Source organism: Lagenorhynchus albirostris, chromosome 1, assembly GCF_949774975.1.
Source record: "Lagenorhynchus albirostris chromosome 1, mLagAlb1.1, whole genome shotgun sequence".
In the NCBI taxonomy this organism is placed as follows: Eukaryota; Metazoa; Chordata; class Mammalia; order Artiodactyla; family Delphinidae; genus Lagenorhynchus; species Lagenorhynchus albirostris.
In genome coordinates, this window is record NC_083095.1 from 158,858,345 (window position 1) to 158,882,170 (window position 23,826).

The 23,826-nt window shown below is 54.0% G+C and overlaps 1 protein-coding gene across 3 annotated transcripts; it reads right to left on the minus strand.

Annotated features, from left to right (window-relative positions):
* Positions 1-773: 773 nt before the first annotated feature.
* Positions 774-20,055, minus strand: CTSH (cathepsin H). Of its 3 annotated transcripts, none has more exons than XM_060157175.1 (12): positions 19,922-20,055; positions 16,555-16,586; positions 15,777-15,882; positions 14,149-14,219; positions 13,464-13,568; positions 10,814-10,900; positions 10,046-10,101; positions 8,159-8,240; positions 6,812-6,880; positions 3,955-4,061; positions 2,018-2,143; positions 774-1,204 (listed from the first exon to the last, which is right to left on the minus strand). In XM_060157175.1, the coding sequence occupies exons 1-12, from the start codon at positions 20,010-20,012 to the stop codon at positions 1,129-1,131; spliced, it is 1,008 nt and encodes a 335-aa protein (XP_060013158.1). In that variant the 5' UTR covers positions 20,013-20,055; the 3' UTR covers positions 774-1,128. The 3 variants fall into 3 exon arrangements, with proteins under 3 accessions (XP_060013158.1, XP_060013168.1, XP_060013174.1); XM_060157185.1 differs by having other exon boundaries at positions 19,885-19,981; XM_060157191.1 differs by lacking the exons at positions 15,777-15,882; positions 16,555-16,586; positions 19,922-20,055 and adding an exon at positions 15,380-15,716.
* Positions 20,056-23,826: the final 3,771 nt, after the last annotated feature.

Consider the following 23,826-nt stretch of genomic DNA (forward strand, 5'->3'; position numbering starts at 1 on the left):
GCTTTCATTTCATTTAGTGTTTTTTAAAAATCTAGAGTAGATTAACTAGAATAAAATAGATTGAATTTCATCCGATTACTGTTTATTAAGGTGATTGGCTTTTGTCTTGACTTACTGTTGTGGTGTCTTATGTTACTAGACTTTTGTAACAGATTAAACCACACTTGCATTGTCTAAATAGGGCTTGTCATGAAAATAACAAGTCTCAAGCTGTTAGCTCTCCAGGAGGCCCAAATGACATGAAAGATTTTCTTATTAGGTACATCTGTGAACTGTAGGACCAACAGCACCAACTCGTGCCACAGACCCTACTCCCTGGAGCCCAGAGGCATCGGGAAGCAGCAGAGACTCCACGGCCACCCTCTGGATGGAGACCCCATTTTCTCAAGAGAAGGAATGGTGGAGGTGGCGGGAGCATCAGGGGAGGAAGAGATGGGGGCAGTCCCAGGCGGAGGGGCAGGGCAGTAGGAGCAGGAAGCTGGGATGGGAGAGGTCCCGTGGAGAAGTACAGGCTTCCTGGCTGGTGTCGTGGGTTTGAATCCTGGCTCTGCCAGGGCCTGGCACACTAGCTCCTCTTTCCCCACGTGGGGACGAACAGTCAAGATCTCAAATGAAACCTGTTCTTCCTCCCGGGTCCCGCCTCTGGGAGACAGTGGCACCAGCACCCACGCCGTCCTCCCGGCCAGAGAGCCGGCCAGCCCTCGGTGCCTCCCTCTTAGGAGGCCAGGGCCCGGAGGCAGGCCCAGGCCCCAGCACACAGCCTGACTCGGGGAGGTGCTCACGGAAGGTTTATTCAATAAAGACCACAGAAAAGACTGTCAGTGGAGCTTCCTCCAAATGGGAAAAGCAGCCCTTCTGGGAAGAAAACATTCTTGGTCCGTGTGGCGCTGAGTCAGTTAAAAACCATGCTTAAGGCACGTGGCTGGTGGTGACCTCTGTGTCAGAAGACGTGCGTGGGCTTGTTGCTCCATGGAATTCTTCCTCGTTGTTTTCTTTGGGTTTCCAGGCTCGGGGCCCTGGCGGGGGGTCTCCCACCGCTCACTTCCTCCAGGGCAGGGTTTTAGGCCCCAGGCTGCCCGGTCCTCCCTCCATCCACCAACCAGTCGCTGCTGCTGCTGCAGCCCCGGCTCACACCAGGGGGATGGGGTAGGAGGCGCAGGCTGCCAGGCCGCACATGTTCTTCCCGCGCTCCAAGAGGAAGTACCTGCACAGAGGGAGGGGCTGAGGCGTGGCTGGCGGCTTCCTCTCCACAGGCCCTTCTGGAACCAAGGTCTGACTCCAGGGATTAGGCCCTCTGAACTTGCTCACAAAACAGCAGTACTGGGTTTATCTGACCACCAGGAAATCTCTGACCTGTGAGTAACTTCTCCTTCCCTCCACCTGGCTGCCCCCTGAACTCTCTTCCTTATTCTGTCCATATCTAACTTGTCCCAGAGTTTGCTGAGGGCCCCGTTCTTAGCTCTGCCTAGGCCCTCATGTAGTTATTTAATCACCACTGGGACCCCTCGGGTAACAGATGAAAACCCCCTTTTCAGGTGAGGACACGGAGTCTTAGAGAAGAGACAGGGACAAAGTCCCATCAAGGTATGTACCCAGGCCACCTGATTCCAGCCCCATTCTAGAAGGAGGGGCTGTCAGCCATCAGGTAAACTTGGTGCTTGGATTTCTCACCCACAGGCCCTCCCAGGTGCTGGCTTAGTCCCAGCAGCGTCCTGTGTTGTGAACTGTTTCCTAGTGGTGGTCATAGAACCTCCTGAGCCAAATGGACTCCTGTTCCGGACACAGAGTCATCAAAGTCTGGGGTCCAGGATGGGAGAGGGGCTGCTGGAGGCTTCTTGGGGGTGTGAGGGTTACATCCTCACGCTCCCCTCTTCCTGGCCTGGGCTAAAGGCTCTGTTTAGCAGCCCCTTCTTGGAAGCCACATTTGAGGTGGAGGAGACCCCCTGCACACTCTGAGGGCCCCCAGACCTGAGCAGTCACGCCCCGTCCCAGCACACGGGACCTGGAAGCTGCTTACCCCTTCATTCCCCACTGGGGACCCCAAGAGTTCTTCACGATCCAATAGGGTATCCCATTTTCTTCTCCATACCCAACAGCCAGGACTGCGTGGTTTACTTTGTCTGGAGTTTTATGACAGGAAGTACTGGAAAGTGAAAATGAAAGAGGCTTGAAATATGGAAAATATGTGGGACTTCTGTGGCGGTCCAGGGGTTAGGACTCTGCTTCCACTGCAGGGGACGTGGGTTGGATCCCTGGTAGGGGAACTAAGATCCGGCCTGCCGTGCAGCACAGCCAAAGGAAAAAAAAAAAAAGGTGAGTCGATCACATCCAAGAAGTGAATTAGAGCAAGGTTTCCCAAAGCGGGGCCTGGGAGGCAGTTAAAGTGGTGAATTAACTCTCGTTTAGTCACAGGGAAAGAGAAGTATTCTCTTCAGCCCCTTGGGTTCTTCTCACCCAAAGGAGCGAGATTTAGCGTGGTGCTGGCCCAGCTCTGACACCTGACGCTTTCCGATGCCTCTTTCATAACAAGGAGAGAGCAGCCCTCCTGCTGCACCTTCTGAGGGCAACAGTGTCCGGCTGGAGTTTCACATGGCATTGCTTTGTTGCCACTGTATGTAATTTTAAGATTACCTTGTATTTGGGACAATTACACAGGTTTCTCATTTTAGCTAGTGAACTGGTTCTCATGAGGAAATTCTGAAAATTTCAAGAGGACAAACTGCAGTGGTCATGTGATCACTGAGCCGACGTGTAACTGAGTTGTTGGTACGTGCCAGGCCCAGGGACGAGGTGCGAGACACCAGCAGCGTGCAAAACTCTGCTCCTGGATTTAGGACGCCTCCTTCGACAGGGAGGATGGCAGAGAGGCTACTTCCATACAGTGGACCGAGGGCTGTGACGGCTGGTGGGCTGACAGGAGCCCGAGGAAGGGGATCCAACCAGGTGGGAACGGGGTGGGGCAGGGGCAAGGCTTCCCTGGGGAGGCAGGGGACTCGCATAAAACTATGAGCTCTTCAGTGGGGCAGGGGCACGGGGTGGAACAGGGAGGACGCGGGTGGCTTTGACGGGAGATGAGCTTGGAGAAAGAAGGACCAGATCACGAGGGTTTCCCTGGCCGAGCTAAGACACGAGATGGGGAGATGCTGGAGGATGGAGAAGTTGGAGTGGTGAGAAGGGTGTTCCCGAAGGCTGACTCTGGCTCCGAGTGGAGGACGGACCAGCGGTGAGGGCACAAGGACAGAGCAGGAAGGAGGCAACGGTGGGCACAGACACGGGGAGGGAGCGGAGGGCACGCTTCTGAGCAGTGTTAATGGGGCAGCGTCTGGTGAGGGACGGAAACATGCAGGATCTCAAGTTTCCACGGGCCATCCAGCTTGATGCTGCGGCGAGGCCCTTAGATCTGTGGGTCTAACACCCGGCAGAGACCAGGCTGGCGGATGGAGACTTGGAATTTCTCAGCAAACAGCTGGCCGTGGAGTTCAAGGAGTGTGTGAGAAGAGGGCAGAGCGCTGAGGAGAAAGCCCTGGAGGACACCTGCACGTCGGAATGGCCAGATGACAAGGGGCCATGAAGGAGATGCTACCGGAAGTGGCCGAACTCACATTGCAAAACAGGCAAGAGGCCTGGGTGAGACGACACCAGTGTTAGAGAACTCGGGCTTCCTGAAAAACCCTGCGGTGGAGGCTTCAGCACGGGATTCTGGTGTCTGAGAGCAGCCATTTCCTATTTCACATCTTCAAATTTCTGAACACAGGTTTTCATCACGAGAGGCAGCTCTTCTGCTGAGGAAGGGTGAGCTCTGGGCTCAGATGAGGGCCGGGACCCCAGCCCTGACCAGCCATGTGACCACCTCTCCTCCTCCCACTTGGGGACCGTGGATCCTGACCTTCAGGGCTGCAGGCTGATGCACTGGCGGAAGGTGCGAAATGCCCACCCAGCCCCTCCCCGGCTCACCTGGAGTAGACACCCTTTTTGTACATCAGAAAGTCATCAATCACCTCGAAGGCAAAGCTCACAGGGTTGTACAGGGCCACCGCCTCCACCATCGCCTCCTCGTCGTTCTGTGGACAGAGGGGCCGACAGGTGGACACACGTGGCCTCTGCCACCTCCCCACCCCACTTGTGAAATATGGCCCTTTGGCCCCAAAGTAGGGGACAGAGGCTCAAAGCGATGATTCTGAGGAGGGAAGAGAAGTCTGTTTTAGGCCAAAAAGCTGCCGCCAAGGGGGAGCTGCCCTTCCTTACAGCAGAGCCAAGCCCTGGGTATTGGGGGCTGGTATGGGGGCCCCTGCCCTCTTGCGCCTGAATGGCCGGGATCCTTGGGGTTTTTTATTTGGCTTGTGGGCCCCTCCTCCCAAATCCTGGCTCCCCTGTGACCTCCCTCGGCTTTGCTGGGCTGGACCGTGCGCTCCTCTCTCTCCCCCTCCCTGCTCTGCTCCGAGGGAATCCTGCACCCTTCCGGGTCAGGCCCAGGGTACAGCGTGGACTCATTCACTCGCTCACTCACAGGCACATGCCAAGGCCCTCCCATGGACCAGGGGGTGCAGAGATGGGTGTGACTCCCCCACTCCCACCCGCAGGAACCCCTGCACCCACAACGCCAGTCTAAGGAGCTTTTTTTGGTAGAACTCAGGGGTTAGAAGTCCATGAGCAGATAAGGCCCAGACGGTGGTAGAAATGTGTGTGTGTGCCCGAGGAGGATGCATCCCCATCCAGTGGGGAAGGTGGCATGAGGAAGTCAGAGGCTTCCTGGAGGCTGCGGCTTTGGAACAGAGCTGCAGAGACTGGGTGAGAGCAGCAGTTGCAATCACCGGGGGAGCTTTACAAAATCCCAGTGCCCAGGCTGCGCCCCAGACGATTACATCAGCATCTCCAGGGTGGGTCCCATGCAGCAGGATTTCTTAAAGCATCCCTGCTGGGACCCACTGGGTTAGCGTGAGCTGAGGCCATTCCCCTGGCTGGAGACTTAGGGAGTTGAAATGAGGGTGAGCTGAGGCCAGGGCTCTGCTGAGGGAGGGTCAGGCTGGAGGGGCTGGGGCACCAGCCCTTCCTCCGTCCTGCCTCCCTGGAGGGGCAGGCAGTGACACGGCTGCAAAGAGCAAACGGCTGCCTGATAAGCAAGCCGCTCCCTTCCTGTGCTCAGAAAAGGCCTCGTGAGCACAGACAGGTCAGGGCAGATGAGACCAGGAAGGCACGGAGGCCTGCCCGCCTAGAGGGGGAGCATGTCGTGGAGTTGCCGTTCCTGTGGCCATCCCTCGGCCCTGCCAAGGAGGGCCAGACGCCAGTGCTGGCCTGCTCTTAGGGCCCTGCAGGTGCCATGGGCAAGGCTCTCCTGGGCACCAGGCAAAAGGGATACCTTTGAGCTCCCGGTTCACTGCCTAATGGGATACGAATGGGCCAGAGTCGGTCAGCCCTTGGTGAGTGTATCTAAGAGAAACTGGCTCTTTTTTTTTTTTTGGTGGTACGCGCCCTCTCACTGTTGTGGCCTCTCCCGTTGCGGAGCACAGGCTCCGGACGCGCAGGCTCAGTGGCCATGGCTCACGGGCCCAGCCGCTCCACGGCATGTGGGATCTTCCCAGACCGGTGCACGAACTCGCGTCCCCTGCATCGGCAGGCGGACTCTCAACCACTGCGCCACCAGGGAAGCCCACTGGCTCTTGTTTGAAGATAAATCTACCATAGTCAGAAATATCCCAAATACAGGGTGTAGATTTTGGAATGACATGGTTTCCGTTCAAATCCAGCTTCCACTTCTAGCTTTGTGGCCTTGGGCATGTTACTTAACCACTCTGAACCTTTCTTCACCTATAAAATGAAGGTGATAATGACATTTATCTCCTAGGGCTGTCTTGGTAATACATGCTAAGTGGTTGGTATAGCTCCTGTCAGCACTCCATAAATTTCATTACTGTTGCTGACTGCATGGCGCCTGCTTTAATTAAATGGTAGCTACTGTCATTACACAGTCATCATGTTTGTGATTTATGCACACATTTGTGGGCACACACCCTCAGCCTACTGCTCTCATCAGCACACGTCACACCTACACACACCCGTGGAAATATTCTTTCACTCTTTATGCATGTTCGCCCGTGCTTGCAAACATGCAAACAGTGGAGTCACGAGGGCTGTTCACACTTATTCCAGCTCCCTCTCGGACAGAGTACGGTTTGTACTGTACTGAAGTTATGGACTTCCCCGTCTACTTGAGGTTAGGTGTGGCTGTATAACTTGTTTTGGCTTTAAGAGCCAATGCATAATTTACCACTCTTTCCGTCTGCCTGGGTCCTGGAGTGAAGCCAATGACACAGAGAACAGCCCTGCTTAAACCAAGGGACACGTCACACGAATGAGACATAAAATCTGATTGTTTTAAGCCATCCAGAGTCTGGAGCTGTTCCTGCAGCATAACCTGGTTTATCCTGACTGACACACATTCAAACTCCGTGCATTCACATTCCATCTCTCACACACATACCCGACATCACACACATCCTCACATCCTCTTTGGTAGGATGGGGATTAAGTTTTGCATTTTACAGACAAGAAAACTGAAACACAAGATGGAAGAGTTGTACAGACCCAGGTCAGAACCAGAGCACCCGAATGCTAGTCTCTTGCTCTTTCCCTCCTGTCTTCCATCCTGCCCCCGTCATGGTGATTGAGATTCAAGGATAATCAAAACTCTTGAATCAAAGTGATGTGCTGCTCAGAAAGGCTGCCCTGCAGTGCCCATTGGCCCTCTGACGGCAGTGGAGACTGGCCTCCTGATAGAACACATTCCCTATCCGAGAGAAGGATCGGTACTCACCATTGTGATGTTGGCTACATCCTTGACAAAAGCAATGGCCTTACTGGGCTGGAACTTGCACTCACCATCCTGTTCAGGGTGGCAAAGGTCATGGGATACAGGTTAGGGATGCTCGGCCCCGGGCTGAGACTTCAGGCCTCCCCTATGCAATTTGATAACATTTATAAAGCGAAAGCTACAGGTCCCAGGGCCTGGGTGATGAGGTCACTTGTGAGGGAACTAGAGGCCTCCTTGCCCTCAAGGACCTCACAGTCTAGTGGGAGGAAAGGGTCCTGTGCTGGCTTTGGCAGAGGTGGGCTCGCATGGCACCTGCTGGGAGCATAAGGAAGGGGCCAGTCTCAGCCCAAGGAACTTCACCTGCAAGGGGCAGGCGCAGAGGACACACGGAGGGAAGATCAAACCCTTCTGAGGCGGGAGAGACGGTCAGGATGACAAGAAGGCAGGACCTGACGTTTAGGAACCAGCAAGTTGGGGGTGGGTGGGAGCATAAGGCTTATGAAGGGGAGAGTGAAGTAAAAGCCAAGACTGGGAAGACAGATCTGTGCGACGTGGGGGGAGGGCAGGCCTCGAAAGGCAGGCCAAAGAGTCTGGAGTTTCTCTTGCAGGCCCCGAGGAGCCTTTGAAGAGTTCTGAACAAGGCAGGGTGTGGTCAGAGCTGAGTCTCAGAGGCCACTCTGGCGGCCCCTGGGTGGGTGGGTGGGGGGCCAAGGAGAGGGCACCCACAGTGATCTAGGGTGAAGGGAAGCCAAGGTCCGAGTGCAGGCAGGGACACAGAATGGACCAAAGGAGCAGATGCGAGAAGGTCTAAGATGGTCAGAAGGCTGACTGAGGTGAGGTCTGGGTCAGGGAGCCGCCCCAAGAACGGACCACTGGCCGCCAAGACATTTTAGGGAAGGGTGGTCCTCCCATCGCCGAGAGGGGAGATACAGGAGGAATCCCGGGTTTGTGGGACAGTCGAGGTGCCCAGCCGTGCAAAGGCGGGGTTGAGGTGATGGCAGGGGAGGCCCTGGACAAAGTGGGTGTGGGCCCAGGAGTGCTGTCCGCACGAACGGGGAGGGAAGAAGCCAACAGACGGCGTCCCGGTGCACTCACGGCAGGGCGGGGCAGCCTGACGGTGCTGCCACACACAGGGCGGTAAGAGGCCCCCCCGGCTGGCTGACAGCTGGGGCTTGGGCAAGTAGAGGAGGGGAAAAAGTGAGCTGCAAGAGACAATTCTGAGAATCCGGGTGGAAGTGGGGAGTCCTCCAGGGGGGTGCAGGGGAAGAGATGTGTTCTGAGGCTGGGACAAGAACGGAGATGGGGAGCATTGCAGATCAAGAAGACGGAGCCCAGGCTGCCCAGAGTTACCTGGCCCTCGTAGGGGTAGGTGTCTTCACCCATGATGCCCTTGTTGTACCGGATGTACTCGAAGGCCTGGCTGGGGAGACCCCTGCAAGAAGCATACACAGCTGTGCCTACCTGAGACTGGCCCCGATGGAGGCGGGGCCTGCAGGGGCTGGAGCTTGGAGACGTTTGCCCTGGCAGGGCTGGGAGGCCGTGGTTGGGGCATGTCCCAGGGGCAGAGAAGTCTCCGAGGGGCTAGCAATGCCACCCTGTTTGCCCGGCCTCAGGATACAGCTCAACAGACTCAGAAGAGGCTATCAAGGAGAGTCCAAGGTCCAGCCACACGTGCTTCCGTGGGACAGAGACCTCTGGAAGCCAGGCCCCTCGCTCTGTCAGGAAAAGGACCCGACAGGATCTGCCCAGCTGACTGTCGTTGCCACCACCGTGCCCACTGGGCCCCGCCTGGGCAGGTGCTCTGCAAACGTGACTTTCCAACCCCTCAGAACCCCGGGAGGTAGCTGCTGTTACTTCTTGAAGCTCAGACAGGCTGAACAACTTGCCCAGGGCCCCAGAGCTACAGCCAGGATCTGCTTCCAAAGGTGGATCTTCCACCTCGTGTTGCCTCCTGGAGTAAAGAAGACTCAACAGCTATCCAGCCACGACTCCCCATCAATCGCCTGTCCCTTCTGGGTTTTGTCCAGAGCATCTGTCACCACCCCACCTGCGGCACAGCTAGAACATCAGCTCGTGCCTACATACAGGGCAGGTGCTGTCGTACTTGCTGAATGAACGAAAAAATGAAGTAAACCAAAGCAAACATCCCTCGGAAAAATGGTGGGGCCCCAGGATGCCCTTTCAGACCTGTGACGGGTGGTGTTTATAAGTTGCAAAGAGGAAAGAGACCAAAAAGCCATGAGGCTAACCATGATATGATGGTGGACCAGCAACTAGGCCGTGGCTTCACCCCCGACTCCCAGACGCAGCCCGAGCGTGGAGGCCCTCGTGCTGGCTCTGTCAGAGCAGGTGGAGCACCGGGCCTTCCCAGGACTCGCCCGAGAGAGGGATGGGCCGCAGGTAGGTGAGCGGAGGCGAGGCTGGGAGCGTGCCCTAGGGGAGCACGAGGGCCTGGCTTTACACACGTATGTTCTGGGAAAGCCGCTCATCCCGAGGAAAGGTCTCAGAGCACGTGAGGAGGAGATGAGGGCTGGAGACACAGAGAAACGTGGGTAAATCCCTAAGAACCCGTGGGTCGGGGGAATTCCCTGGCGGTCCAGTGGTTAAGACTCAGTGCTTTCACTGGACTCGGGTTTGATCCCTGGTCGGGGCACTAAGATCCTGCAAGCCATGTGGTATGGCCAAAAAAATAAATAATAAAAAAAAAAGGGCCAGGAAAGCAGGCCCAGCAGAGACGCAGCCTTTATGCCTGAACCCTGCACCACATCTACAGGAAAGCTCCTCGACGCGGCCTGCCAAGCTGGGGTGGCTCGAGCTTTAGAGAACCTGTGGAAAGGCCAACCAGACACCTGTGTGTGGATCGTGGTTTTGGAGGATGATGTGCTTCTCATTCTATTAATTCTTTTGGCCACTCGCCAGAGGCCTTGGTGGCCGGTGAGGCCAAGTGTGCTATGGGGTGAAATCCGGGTGACACCAGGGAACAAGGATGGATCTTGGAACCAGCCAGGCCTGGGCTTGCATTACAGCTCTGCCCATTCCAGCTGAGAGACCTTGGGCGTGTTAGGTGACCTTCCCCCTCCACAAGCGGGGCCGATTTTGCTCCCACCGAGGGCAGAGGCTGTGGCAGTGCCCGGCCCGTACGAGGCCCGACAGAAGTGACCCCGGGAAATGAGCAGGGGCTTTGCCCCCCCAACCCCCACCCCCACCCCACCCCCCCCACCCCGGTCAGGGCCGTACCCTTGGCAGCCGTGATTGTTGAAGTTCTGGGCGCAGTCCACCAGCTGCTGCTCGGCCTGGAGGGAGGAACGCACGCCCGGTGAGCTGGGCGCCTCCAGCGCCCTGCCTCCCGAGTGGACCCACGCCTGCGGCCCCGCCCGCCCGGGGCCCAAGGGCACCAGATGCTAAGCTCCCGGAGGGCAAGGGCTGTCTCCCCAGCAGCCGGCCCCTGTCGGGGAGAAGCTCAGCGACGGCCTGGCAGCCAAGCGGGCAGGTGAGAGGACACGGGGGGCCCTGGAGGTGTGCACGTACGTGTGGCTCCTGGGGTCCCGTGGTGGCAGATGGGAGGGGGAGGGGACAGGCCTTCCCTCAAGCCGGTTCCTGGCGGCCCTCACCAGCCTTGCCGGCCCCTCTTCCCCACACAGGAGGCAGCGGCTGGGCAGTCACCCCTCACTCCAGGGGCTCAGGGGTCCCCGCTCGCTCTTCCCTGCCTGAAGGTGACCAGCTTGAGAGGGGCCACAGCTCCTACAGGGCTGCCTCCCAGGCAGGCTCTGCTCTCGGAAGGCCCCAGGTGGCCACACCGAGGAACACCCCGACCCACCCAGGGATGAGCCCTTGGGCCATCTCCTCAACAAGCCTCATTCCTTCTGAAGTGTCAGCTGAGGTCTGCACGCTGCATGTCCGTGAGGCTGGGACACCTGAAGTCCAACTGAAATGGCACTGTCAGCAAAAGCCACAAAGAAGCCCCTCTCCCGCATCCCTCCCCCAGCACCATGGCTGATCGCTCACCAAAGAGGGCAGCCTCCCAGTTGCTATGGCGACAGCAGACTCCAGGGCCCCGGTGGTGGAGAAGGTCCAGCAACTGCCGCAGCTGCCCTAGAGGCCAAGGGGAGGGGGAGGGAGGTCAGGGGCCAGGACCCCGCGGGCTCCCGTGACTTCAGCTGACAAAGCCCTGGCCCACACTGTCCACGCTGACCCTCACGAGGCCCGCGAGGCCGGCATCCTTCTCCCCGTGTTGCAGACGAGGAGGCCGAGGCTCGCACAGGGGAAGCAGCAGCCGCCACCGCTGACGAGCGCCCGTGCACTCCCAGTCCTGGCCCCCCGCTACCAACCCCCACCGGCCTACACGCCAAAGCCCTCCCTCCCGACCCCACTCTGTGCTCTTCTGTTCCTTGGAATCTTTTTTTGGCATGCGGGATCTTAGTTCCTCGACCAGGGATGGAACCCACGCCCCGGCAGTGGAAGCGCAGGGTCTTAACCACTCGACCGCCAGGGAAGTCCCTCTACTTCTGAATCTTATGCTGATTCCTCTTCTTCCCACTGTCTTCCAAAAGAAGGACTCGCCAGAGTCCTGTTTCTAGAAGCTTCTCTCTCACCTTTCCACCTCCAATCTTACCCACAGTCCCAACTGTTAAACTGACAACTCCCCAAACGCTCAGCTCTCACCTCCACCCAGGCCCAGACACCCTGTCTCCCAGATGATCCCACCCGTATACGCCCCAAACCCCTCAGACTCTGCGTGTCCTGACCCACCCGTCCATCTCCCCGTCCTCTTCCACGGTCACTGCCGCTGCCCGGCTACCTTCCTCCCGGCGCCTCCCGAGGGCTCAGAGTCGGGCGCTGGAGCCTGCCAGCCTGGTTCAAATCATAGCTCTGCTCCACACCCACCATGCGACCTGGGCGAGCTGCTGCCCACTCTGACCCTCGGTCTCATCATTTGTAACATGGGAACAGCCGTGCTTGCCTCACAGGGCTGTTTGTCAGAGGGGTAGATGAGATCCTGCCCATCGTGCAGTTACCCCACGGGCTCCGTAATATTAGCTGTTGTTTGTGTTTTTCTCTCAGCCGCATCTTGGTCTCTGTTCTGCCCCTTGCTGGTTCAGTCTTCCATATTTTACTTCTGAAACTTCTCCTAAGATTCCTGTCCTCGCTGTCCTTGTTGAGTCCTCACTGCTGTCTCCCTGGAAAGAGCCTTCACCCTACCCCGGGCTCCAGTTCTTCCTCTCAAAGCCTTCCCTCGGCAGGGAGGGAGGGCCTGGTCAGAGCGTCTCTGGCTGGTCAGAGGCTGGGCTTGGCCGCCACTGCAGGAGGCAGGGCAGGGCCGAGTGGCCAGCACTGGCCTTGAGCAGAGACCTGGATGGAAGGGCCCTCTGTCATCTGCTTGCCTTGTACCTTCAGCGCTTCCTCCTCTGTAAAGTGAGAAACCCTCAAGGCTGCTGAGCTAATGTCAGATCCGGTCGCCGTATCTGTAACCGCATGGTGTCTACAGTGAGAGACCACACACACCCATGAGGGTAATCGCCTTGTTCTGGCCCCTCCACCCCGGGGCTCCGTCCTGCCCGAGGGTCAGTTAACACAAGGACCCAGAACGTTCTTGGCAGACTTCCCCTTCTCACCTGCCCACAGGGTGAGCAGGTTTCGGGCTTCCACATTTAACGCTTGTTGCTTTGAACGGTAGTGGAATTCTCAGATGGTCTAAAAGCTGCCTTTGGGGCTTGGGGCAGAGGGCTGACTTCATTCTACCCCTCCGACTGCTGGGAGGGGAGACTTGTCTCGGCTTCCGGGTGCTGGTTTAAACGTCTAGATCACTAGGTAGGTTCTGGGAACCCAGTGAGCCTGGGAGGATTTGGAGCTGTGCCATGTGGCTTTAAGGAAAGGGAGAAAATGTTTCTCATGGAGAGTTTCAGTGGAAAGCAAAGTGCTTCCAGGAGGGAAACCTTCACCTGTATTTCCTGGGATCGAGAGGTCGGCATCTTCCTGAAGAAGGCCACTGCACTGTCACTTCCAGGGGACAGCAAGGGGTGGGTCCAGTCTCTCCAGGACAGAGCAATGTGCTGGGACCCTCCAGCCAGCGGCCGCGTCCTCACCTCTGTGAGTGCGGGGAAGACGCCGCCACTCCCCTCGCCAGGCATGCTGTGCCCTGCGGGGGTGCTCCTGAGAACAGGTCTGAAACGCTGGGTTCCATTCTGTTCACTAACCACCTGCAGCTCCCTTGTGGGAAAGCAGCCAGCCAGGGAGGGGCTGGGCCCTGGTGCCTCGTGCAGCGTATGGAGGACGGGGAAGAAAAGATGTGTGGGCAATAGGAACGGGGTCCCGGTGTGCAGTTACTAAAGGGCACAGAGAACGTGATGTTTTGGGTGACTGTAGAAGAGACCTAGGACCAACGGGGAACTTTACACAGTGGGGTGGAACAAGGGGGATGGGTAAACTTCAGCCCAGTGAAGAAATACACTTTTATCCCCCAGAGCCATCCATAAAAACAATGACCTCCCAGCCTTTCAGAGGAAGGCAGCTAGCTAGAGAGATGATGAGAAAAAAAAGAGTTGGGGATATACTCTCTGTGTTTTGGGATTCTTTTGAGTTTTTCTTCCTGGCATACTGCCTGAGAATGTGGCCATTTGGTGTGTTGGGGGGGAAAGGTGGGGACTGTCATGCATACCTGATTTTTCACTGGTGAGACAAAATTTCCTTTTTTCCGCCAGTCCATGGAGGGTGGGTAGGGACCAGTACCCCGAAGGTAGTTACCTTTGGTGGCTGAGCAATTCTGAAACAACGAATTACATTTTTTTCAGGGGGAAGAAGAGAAACCGTTTTGATGGAAAAGTATGTAATTAAAGTGGAATCACCAAGAGAGAATAAGAAAGACTGTAGCTGTCAGAACCATCCCACCTCCACCCATTGGTTCCAAATGCTAAATGACAGGTCCTTCTGGGAGCCCAGATTGGGGGTAGTTAGGACAGGGTAGGCGGATTTAGCAAATAAAAATACAGTTCACTCAGTTAAATTTGAATTTCAGATAAATGATGAATAAGTCTGTAGTGTCTGTCCTGTGCAATATTTAGGATATACTTATGCTAAAATATTATTTGTTGTTTATCCGAAATTCAGTTTTAAGGGGCAACTGTATTTTCTCCAGCAACTCTAAGTTTGGGGTCTGCATGAGGCCATGAGCATGGACTGACGAACTGCTGGGAGCTGACATGTCTGGATCCCCCAAGAACCTGGGGGCCCCCCAGCTGCAGCTGGGGAGGGGCCGAACCGCTCTGGAAGCAGAGCGGGCTATGAGCTGATTCCAAAGGTTTGAGCGAAAAGACTCAGATTTGGTCACAATGAATAACACCCACCTGAGGTTCTGACCAAAGATACTTGCGTTTTAATTCAGCAAAGCTCATGTCTGAAAACTGGTTCAGTCCCACTGAAAAAGAGAAGGAAAAACCATAAACAAACAAAAAAACACAACAAAAAAGAGGAGCTCAGTAAGTCACTAATAAAGAGAAAAACTAATGAAACCCCACGTTCACGTGTGTCCGATTTATAGCCCCCTGCAACTTAGCTCCTTTAAATTTTTAAATGTCGTGTACAGTTGACCCTTTCAAAAAAATTTTTTTTTAATTTATTTTTTAGTGAAGTATAGTTGATTTTACAGTTGACCCTTGAACCTCATGGTTTGAACTGGGCAGATGCACTTACACACAGATTTTTTTCAGTAGTAAATACTGCAGTGCAACATGATCCCAGGTTGGTTGGATCCTTGGATGCAGAACCGTGGAGACAGAGGAACTGGGTATACAGAGAAACCGTGTATATGGAGGGCAGACTGTAAATTATACTCAGATTCTCAGCGGTGCAGAGGGTCAGTGCCTCTAACCCTGCATTGTTCAACTGTAATTCAATATACCAAGGTCAACTTCACTGTGCTTCAGAATTCCCTGGGGAGCTTGCCTTCTCTTTCTTTCTTTGTTTTTTTGTAATATTTATTTATTTATTTTGGCTGCGCCAGGTTTTAGCTGTGGCAAACGGGATCTTTGCTGCGGCATGTGGGATCTTTTAGTTGCAGCATGAGGACTCTTAGCTGTGGCATGCATGCGGGATCTAGTTCCCTGACTAGGGATTGAACCCGGGTCCCCTGCATTGGGAGCGCAGAGTCTTACCCACTGGACCACCAGGGAAGTCCCATGGGGGAGTTTTTCCACAGTACAAATGTCTGGGCTGCACCCTGGAGATGCAGACGTAATGGGTCTGGGGTGGGGCCTGGCCACCCATATTTTTAGATACCCCATCAGTGAGTCTGGTGAACGGCAGGGTACAGAACCAGCACACCTGCGCCAACTGCCTGCCCACCTGCCACCTCCTTCAGTCTTCCTAACCCGCGAGGGGAGCGTTATCCTCTCTACTTTACAGTCAAGTAAAACTTCAGAGCGGGGTCACACAGTCAATACTGGGCAGAAGTGAGATTCAAGCTCTGGTTTCCTTCCACCTCATGCTTTTGCCCACAACACCAACTTGGCTGACTCTGCCGTCATTTCTGAGCCCTCAGTATAAACGCGGTGTGTGTGTGTTTCTAGTGAAACTAACCCGGAGGGAAGGCAGATGTCCTAAGAGGCTGCTCGAGTCCAGGGCACGTCTCTAAAGAGGCTGCCCCGACAGCAATCCAGGGGCTTAGCATCTGGGCTGGACCCACAGATGGCAGGAACAGGGCAGGGCTTCTGTACACCTCCCGTAAACTTCACAACCATCCAGGGGTACCAGCATCGTCCTAAAGCTACAACCCCTTGAATCTCAGAAAATAATGGCGGAGCCAGAATCTGAGGTCAGCCAAGCCCAGCTTCAGAGCCTGGCTTGCTGCTCCGTCCACCCCAAGCCCCTGGTGGGCCCTTTAATCAGTGGCACCACTCATTGATTTCCTTCCCCGTCTGAGATGCTCCCTCCTGCCATGGGCGAGAAGCCCGCAGGAAAGGTGTCCCCACGGTACTTTTGAATGTGTGGTTCCCGGCGTTGTGGGCATTGATCTTCCTCCAGTTGCTGACAAACGCCTGCAGCCTGTGGTGGTACTCCTCCGAGCTGTATTTCTTTTGGTACTGAAACAAAACACATGAGCAATAAGTCACAGAAACAGGATGCAGCTCACCAGAGGGAGACAGTTTTGTTTTCTAAGAGGAGGATTGCAGGTTTTCTTTCTGCCACGATTCTCAGGCCAAATCTGTATCACAGGCAGGACACTGCCCTGGGTCTCTGTGGTGAAAGTCAGGAAGTTACAAAGCAACACCACCCCCCACCCCGCCCGCTGCCTCTGGGGACCTGTGGCCAGAATGAAGCCCATGCAGCTGCCAGAGAGTCAGCCAAGAGACCAAGAGGTCCTGGTGAAGGACCTGCCAAGTGCAGGTCACCTCTGGACGCCGCAACTGGTACTAGGTCAAGTTAATGGCAGACATCACCATGTTTCAAAAATACGCACACTAGCGTTTTCTAACTGATTTTGCAGCAAACACACAATGTGACGTGAATACAAAATACAGAAATGAATCTCAAGGCTTGAAAGGCTGCTAGCCAACTTCATCACTGGGGACCACTGTTTGGAAGGAATTCACTTAACTGAATCGTTCCCAGTGTTTGACCAATTCTCGGTTGGGAAAGACCCAGGGAGATGGGCTTGGAAAATCCCTCTTCATTATCTCAAATCCAGCACAGTTTCGTTTGATAACAGGAAACTTAGTGAAGTGAAGAACTTCAGAAAGAAGTTGGACACTGACCTGCAACATCCATGACTTAAAGTGAAACGTCTCTGCAAAAAGAAAAAAGAAAAAAGAAAAAAATTAGGCCTGGGTGTCTCGCAGTAACGTCTATAGCCAAGTAGGGCACATCAGAACTGATTTGCATTTTAGGGAACTGGGCTAAATTTAAAGCACCCAAAATGGTGTTATCTAATGCTGAACGTGAAGAGGAACTCAAACTCTTACCGCTTTTGTACTCCAAATTAATTTTGAAAAACTACATGCCATTAACCTATGGTATTAAAAGTCAGGATAAGTGGTGGTCCTTAGTGGGGGTACAGAGGGGGCTTCTGGGGTGCTGGTGATGTTCTATGTCTTCATCTGGGTGCTGGTTTCACGAGTATGTTTAGATTATGGAAATTCATTAAAATGCATATTTAATGATTTGTGCCTTTTTCTGCGCTATACTTCAGGAAGAAGTTAATTTCAAAACCTATATATCCCAAGTGTGGGCAAAATTTTGTTAAAGGGACAGATGGTAAATATCTTAGACTTCGCTGTCTCTACAGTCTGTTACAACTACTCAACTCTGCCCTTGTGTGTGAAAACGAAGGCGTGTGACTGTTTCAATAAAACTTTATTTACAAAAAACGGGCTGGCCAGTCATTTGTAGACCCCTGCTATATCCACCCTTGTACATTTTTAAGCTATCTAAAAACTGCACTTCAAATGTTCATAGCTGCAAAGGATGTATTCCAGCTTATTGTAAAGAATGACATATAAAAATAAGACTGTTACATCATTCTTTTAAAGCTGGCCAGAAAGATCCATGATACCATCATGATTTGATATCCACCATCAGTAACATGAACAAGCCCTTCTACAAGAGCTGGATATTTCAGATAGTTTCTTTTTCTCCTTGAACTCCCATCTCCACCCACATCTCACAGAATTTTACCCTAAGGGAGTATCTGTTTATACTTGGTCGCTCTAGCATCCTTTTATGCAACAACAAGAACGGAAAGTATAAATTTAAATTACTGTTACTCCCTGTGACCCATATGCCTCTGACTATTATAAAAATTTATTCTGGATTAAGTCATCATCATCACCATCATTATTAACACTGATTAAAACATGTCAAACATACCTTATGAAAAGTATTTGTTAAACATAAAAAGTAAACTTGTATCGGAAAGGCATCTCTTAATGAGGTAAATTAAACTTTACTAACAACCCCCCCCATGGATTTATATATTCATGGGTGAATATTACCGAGTTTCTTGAATGGGTTAGCATTAATTCTGGTCTTTGCCTCAGCCCTTTAAAAGGCTTGAGAAATTCTGCTCAAATAAACAGGATTGTTCATTGCTTATTGCTTCTGGGAACAGAAGGCAATTTTTAGAGCAATGTCACTCAATTCCTTGCACTCCTTCCTACGCCCCAAATCACATGGTGCTCTATTACGCAACACTATTTCTAGGACCCCAGCAGCTGATATTTTGGTGAGGTCCTCTCTTCTCTTGGAAGTAAAGGGTTTGGAAATAGATTCCCTGTCTGTGCCGGTATCACTTGGAACTTTTTTGTGTTTCCCCACTGATCCACACCCCACAGTTTGAAGATCACTGTTGTATGGAATTTAGGATCTCCCCTTGTGGGTCACAGATCTGTTCCGGAAAGCAAGTGATAGCCATTTTCCCTGGGGAAGAAATGCACATTTCCCCAATATACGCCCTGCGTGGGGTTTCAGAGGATTGCAAATCCTAGTTAAGGCCCTGCTACAGCGGATGGCTTCAGAGCAAGACAGATTTAAGGCAGATGGAGTTTAGGACAACTGACCAGTGTTTGCCTCCAGAGGTTTCAAAAGCAACAAGCAGGTGTGAAAACCCAGTATTTGTTCTCATTCGCTGGAGGTCAGCAGAAGAAAAAGCCAGAGATGATCTTGGGCGAGAAAGATCTCTGGTGACCCTTCACCCCAACCTCAGATAGATCCATTTCAATCCATTGTGACTTTTGGAAGAAAGCACACATCCTTTATGTACCGCCCTGTCTCGGGGACCACGTGGGAGTGTCTAGAACAGGGATTAGCCTGTTTTTGTATGGCCCACGAGCTAAAAGTGTTCACACTTTTGAATGGTTTTTAAAAAATGACATTTTGTAGCACCTTAAAATCATTTGAATTCAAATTTCAGTGTCTATAAGTAAAAGTTTCCGGGAATACAACCCGCTTATTCATTTGCACACTGACTATGGCTGCTTTCAACACAGGTAGCTGCTACAGAGCCTGTGTGGTTCACAAAGCCTGAAATATTTACTATCTGGCCCTTTACCTAAGGAAAAGTTTACCAAGCCCTGCTTTGGTGTTAAGACGGCTTCCAGCACCAGCCCTCCTCCTCCACGCAGGACACAGCCAGGGTAAAGCAAAGCCCTGGCTTGGGGGCAGTTGGGTTTTCCTTAGGTTGGGACTGAGCTGGAGCTGGGCGTCCTCCCAGGTCTGCAAGACTGGGGGACTTCCTTGGACAAATGGGTCGGGAGGAATAAGGCAAGATTCTGGTCGAAAAGATTCAGCCCCAGTGATCTCTGTCCCATCCCCAGGCTGCTCTTTGGCTACAATTCTTTGTCCTCAGGGTGAGGGGGCTGGTGGTCTGCTGAGGTCAGAGCCTGTGGGCAGTGGGCAGAGGCTGAGGGTGGGGAGTGGCAGGGCAGGAGGGAGGCTGCAGGGGCGAGCCTTCAGCCGGGGGAGGTGGCTGGACCCCCAGCAATAGAAGGGGTGTAAGAACAGCATGAAGCTGGGCCACTCACAGCCCACCTGGCCATAAGGGGGAGCCCTGGGGCTGGGCCTTACCACCCTGAGCCCTTGGAACAAACACCCTCAGTCTTCAGGGGCTAAAACTGCTACTGCTCTAAGTGCAAGTCACTCCTCCAAACAGCCCGTCCAGCCCATTGTACAGACAGGCTCTCAAGGCACCTCTGGGGATCCCCTATGTGCAAGTCCCTGGAAGCTACTAGGAAAGGCTGGAAAGTCCCTGCTTGCCTCCGGCACGGGCAGATCAACGTCCTCTAAGTCTCCAGATGGGGGGTGGAGGGCAGAAGGGGCCGCAGACTACTGTGGCGTACTAGTCTCTGCAGCGCCCCGAGCAAAGGGGACCCTGGGCACCTAGCCACCCGCTCCTCTGCTCACGCGAGACGCCCGCCTTCCAAACCTCTCCCTCTCCCTCCTCCCGCCCCCCTCCCCGTCACACAGGTCACCCTGGCTGGATCCCTGTTACCGACCCGCAGAGCCCTTGAGCCTCGGGCCTGGGAAATGCGCTGCCCGGCTGCTCCCGAGCCCAGAGTCCCCACCCGCCCAAGGTCCCCAGATTCTCCGACCTGCCGGGCCCCTTTCCGGGGGCGCTCGTCCCCGTACCTAGGGAGCTCACTGCCAGGTCGGCGGCGCCGCAGGAGGTGGGACCCAGGAGCCAGGCTCCGGCGCAGAGCAGCGGCAGGATGGCCCACATCGTGGCGGTGGCTGCGACTCGGCCGGCGCACTGGCTCCGGAGGCCGCGGGGCAGGCAGCCAAAAGCCGCCTCGGGGGGGCGGGAGGGCGCGAGGGGCGGGGCCGGGGGGAGGAGGCGGGAGGCGGGGGGAGGAGGCGGGAGGCGGGGGGAGGAGGCGGGACCCTGCAGGACTGCCCGGAGCGCCAGGCTCGTGGGAGTGGAGCACCTTCGACCTCCCGTCCTGGCCACATCACTCCCCTTTCTCCTTCTCTGCAAGGAAGGGCAGAGGAGAGTTGGACCGCTCCGTGCGGCGGGGTCCTAGATCTGCCGGTCTGTCAGGACTGGCAGGCACTATGGGCGAGGGTGGTGCCTGTCCCCACCCCAGAGCCCCCATCTCCCATCCTCATTAATCACATTCCCCTGGTCGTCCCTTGAGCCTTGGGATGAACTTAAACTAGAGGAAGTAGATAGCAGTTTTTATGAGCTTGTTCCACCCCTAGCCCCGCCCGCCCCCCAAGAAAGTCTAAAGTCTTTCTGCTGAGAAAGTCCTATTAGCAGCTGTAGAGCCATTTTTTCTTTTTTGCAAATCTGAAAAAGGAAGAAATGATTTATAAGAGTCTGGGTGTGAGATAAATAAAACAACGAACATCTCCAATGAAGGAAACATGCACAGGGATTGCTTCAGGGGAGAGGAGAGGATGATCAGACCTGCCTGCAGCACCCAGTGGGACCAGGTTCTTCACTTAGGTCATCACCCTGCCAAGTGGCAGGTTGTGGACCTGCCATTTTACAAATGGGGAAACTGAGGCTCCGAGAGTTGATGGTAACGTTCCCAGGAAGCGTGCAGAGGGAGTCTGAACCCAGGTTTGACCTACTGCACTTGCTCACCCTGCTCCTTTGCAGCCCGAGGCATTTCGGTGTGGTCAGAGCCTGTTAGGGCTGGCCTGTCAGATCTGAGCTGTCTTATGTCTCCCTCCCTCAGACAGGAGGAAACCTAGTTCTCACCCAGACTCTGCCTGTGAGGCTCCTGGGGAAGCAGATTCCTGGAGTTCTGTCTTGGGATTTGACTAGCCGGTCTGGGTATGGCTCTGGAATCGGCACTTACAGGGCTTCAGGGTGACGGCTCAGGGTGGGCCCTGAATCTGCACGAAGGTTAGCAGTGCCAGCAGACACTGTCTTTTCAGATAAAGCAGATCTTTGTCAGTTTATAAATCAGCCCCTGTCTGGATGCCCCTTGGGTGTGCTTTGAGGCAAATGTCTGAGAAAAGACCCTGCATGGTTGCTATTTGGAAAGTTAAGCCCCTGGCTTTGGGATAAAGGTGTCCAGCCTCTGGGATGGCCTATCCTTCAGGTGTGCAGGAACCACCTCATCTTTCTCCCCATCTGAGCCACCTGGAGAGTGGCAGGACCGAAGGCCCTAGTATTAGACCTCAGACCCCAAACTCGTTCCCTGTGCTGGGTCTCCAGTGACCCTCCTTTGTGGTTCATTCCAGAAGGCCTGAGATATGAAAGGCACTGGCCTGGTCAGTTATAGACTAATGTTTGGTTCTAGTCCTACTACAGATTCACCATGTGACCTAAGCCAGTGGTTCGCCCCCACAGGACCTCAGTTTCCTCATCTGTAAAATGGGAGTAGGTGCCCTGCCTCCCAGAGTGGCTAAATATAGTTTTACAGTTTAGTTATAGGTAAAACACTGGACCCAAGCACGGCACCATAATAGTGACTCACCCCAAATACGGGCTCAGTCTTGGGCTCTCTCTCCATCGTTTGCTCCCTGCAGCCACTTTCTTGGTGAGTTCATCTACTCCTATGGCTCCAGCCGGGCGTCACCTCTGTGAGGGTTTCTTTGCGGTCTTGGTCCTCTGTATTCCCACAGAGGGGAGGTTGAGGACTGGTGCTGGACACAGAGTGCCAAGCCAGGAATGGTGGGCAGAATTCTAGTTTCCATCGCTCAGTTATTTGATCGAACACAATCTACAGGGTGCTGGGCAGGGACTTTGCAGGTGGAATTAGGCTTCAAATCAGCTGATTTGGGGGGATTATCCTGTATTAGCTGAGAGGTCCTGATGTAATCACAGTGGCCATTCAGAGCAGAAGAGGAAAGCGGGAGGCTCAGAGAGATGAGGCAGAGGGAGGTCAGAGCTCTTTGAACCACGAGAAGGACTCTACCCACCATGACTGGCTTTGACGTGGACCCTGAGCCAAGGACTGTGAGTGGCCTCTGGAAGCTGAGAATGACCCCAGCCCACAGCCAGTAAGGAAACGGAGACCTCAGCCCCACAACCACATGGAGCTGAATTCTGCCAACGACCTCAATCAGCTTGGAAGCAGATTCGTCCTGCGGCATCCGCCGGAAAGGAAGGCAGCCTTGCTGACCCCTTGCTTTCAGCTGTGTGAGACCTGGAGCAGAGGAACCAGCCAAATCCACGTGGACTTTTTTTTTTTTTCTGGGCACACCACGTGGCAAACAGGATCTTAGCTCCCCGACCAGCGGACGAACCTGTGCCCCCTGCAGTGGAAGCATGGGGGTCTTAACGGCTGGACTGCCGGGGAAGTCCCTCCACGTGGACTTCCGACCTCTCTACCTGTGAGGTAATAAATTTGCATCGTTTTAAGCCTCTTAAGTTTGTAGTAATCTGGTCCGCAGCAATAGGAAACCAGTACATCAGGTGAAATGCTCGAGCTGACTGGTGTCTCTGGTGATAGAGGGCTGGGCCTGGTCTCGGGCTCCTGTGCCCCATTTTTGCACTTCTGGAGTCTGGGGAGGGCAAGAGGGGAGAGCAGGTCTTATCCTCCACACCCAGGAGTCATTATCTCCTCTAGGGATGTGTTAGACTCAGTGCCGAGCGCTTTACATGAATGAACTTTCTTAATTCTATTGATGTTTTCCCCCATGACATAGATGAGGTGACTGAGACACTTAAGTAACGCATCTGTGGTCCCACAACTAATCAGTAAGAGAGCTGGGGTTTGAACCCCTGGCTAACTGAGTCCAGAGTTCTCCACAGGAGTGGGCAGCTGCTCCACGGAAGCAGGTGAATGAAACTGAGCCTGGAGGCCTGCCTGCCTTCCTGATTGTCCAGGCCTAGAGTTCCCTGACGCATCAGCAGAGCTCAGGCATCCAACCAACCCCAACCGCAGCTCCTGAAATCCTCAGTCAGCGCCTCCTTCTTACTGTTCTAGGAATTATTGCCCACCCCACCTCCACTGATGCTTTTTCTTTAGGCCAAATCTGCTGGTCATTCCCCTCTTCCCCTCAGAACGTTATCCCCTCCCCAACTATTACCTACGGCTTTAACTGGTTTCCCAGATCACTTGTCAGAGTCAGCATCCCGGCAGGAAAACTGGGCCCCTCACCAGACTTATTATATTTCTGCCCTCTACCTCTAGCATGTTGTAATAATAATAATAATTGCCGGAATAATGTAATATTTACAATAACTACCATTTACAGGGATTTTGTTCTTTAATGCTCATAACAGCCCTGTGAAGGTTTTTGAGAATGCACACAGCCACGTTCTTGATAAAGAAATTAGATTTGGAGAAGTTAAGTAGCTCTGCTGGTAGGTGATGAAGCTCTTTTCACACCCACATGCTGATTTTACATAGTAGGTAAGCAGAGGTTTGGTTAAGTGGTTTGGGTGGATGACGGTCTGTAAGGATGCAGAAGTGGATGAATGGATGGAAGTAGGGATGGATGGATATACGGGAAAATGGCTTTATGGTTGAAAGACTAAATGGTTGCTTGGTTGGAAAGAAGAAAGGATGGATGGATGGATGGATGAATGGGATGGATGGGTGGGGGCTTCCCTGGTGGCGCAGTGGTTGAGTCCA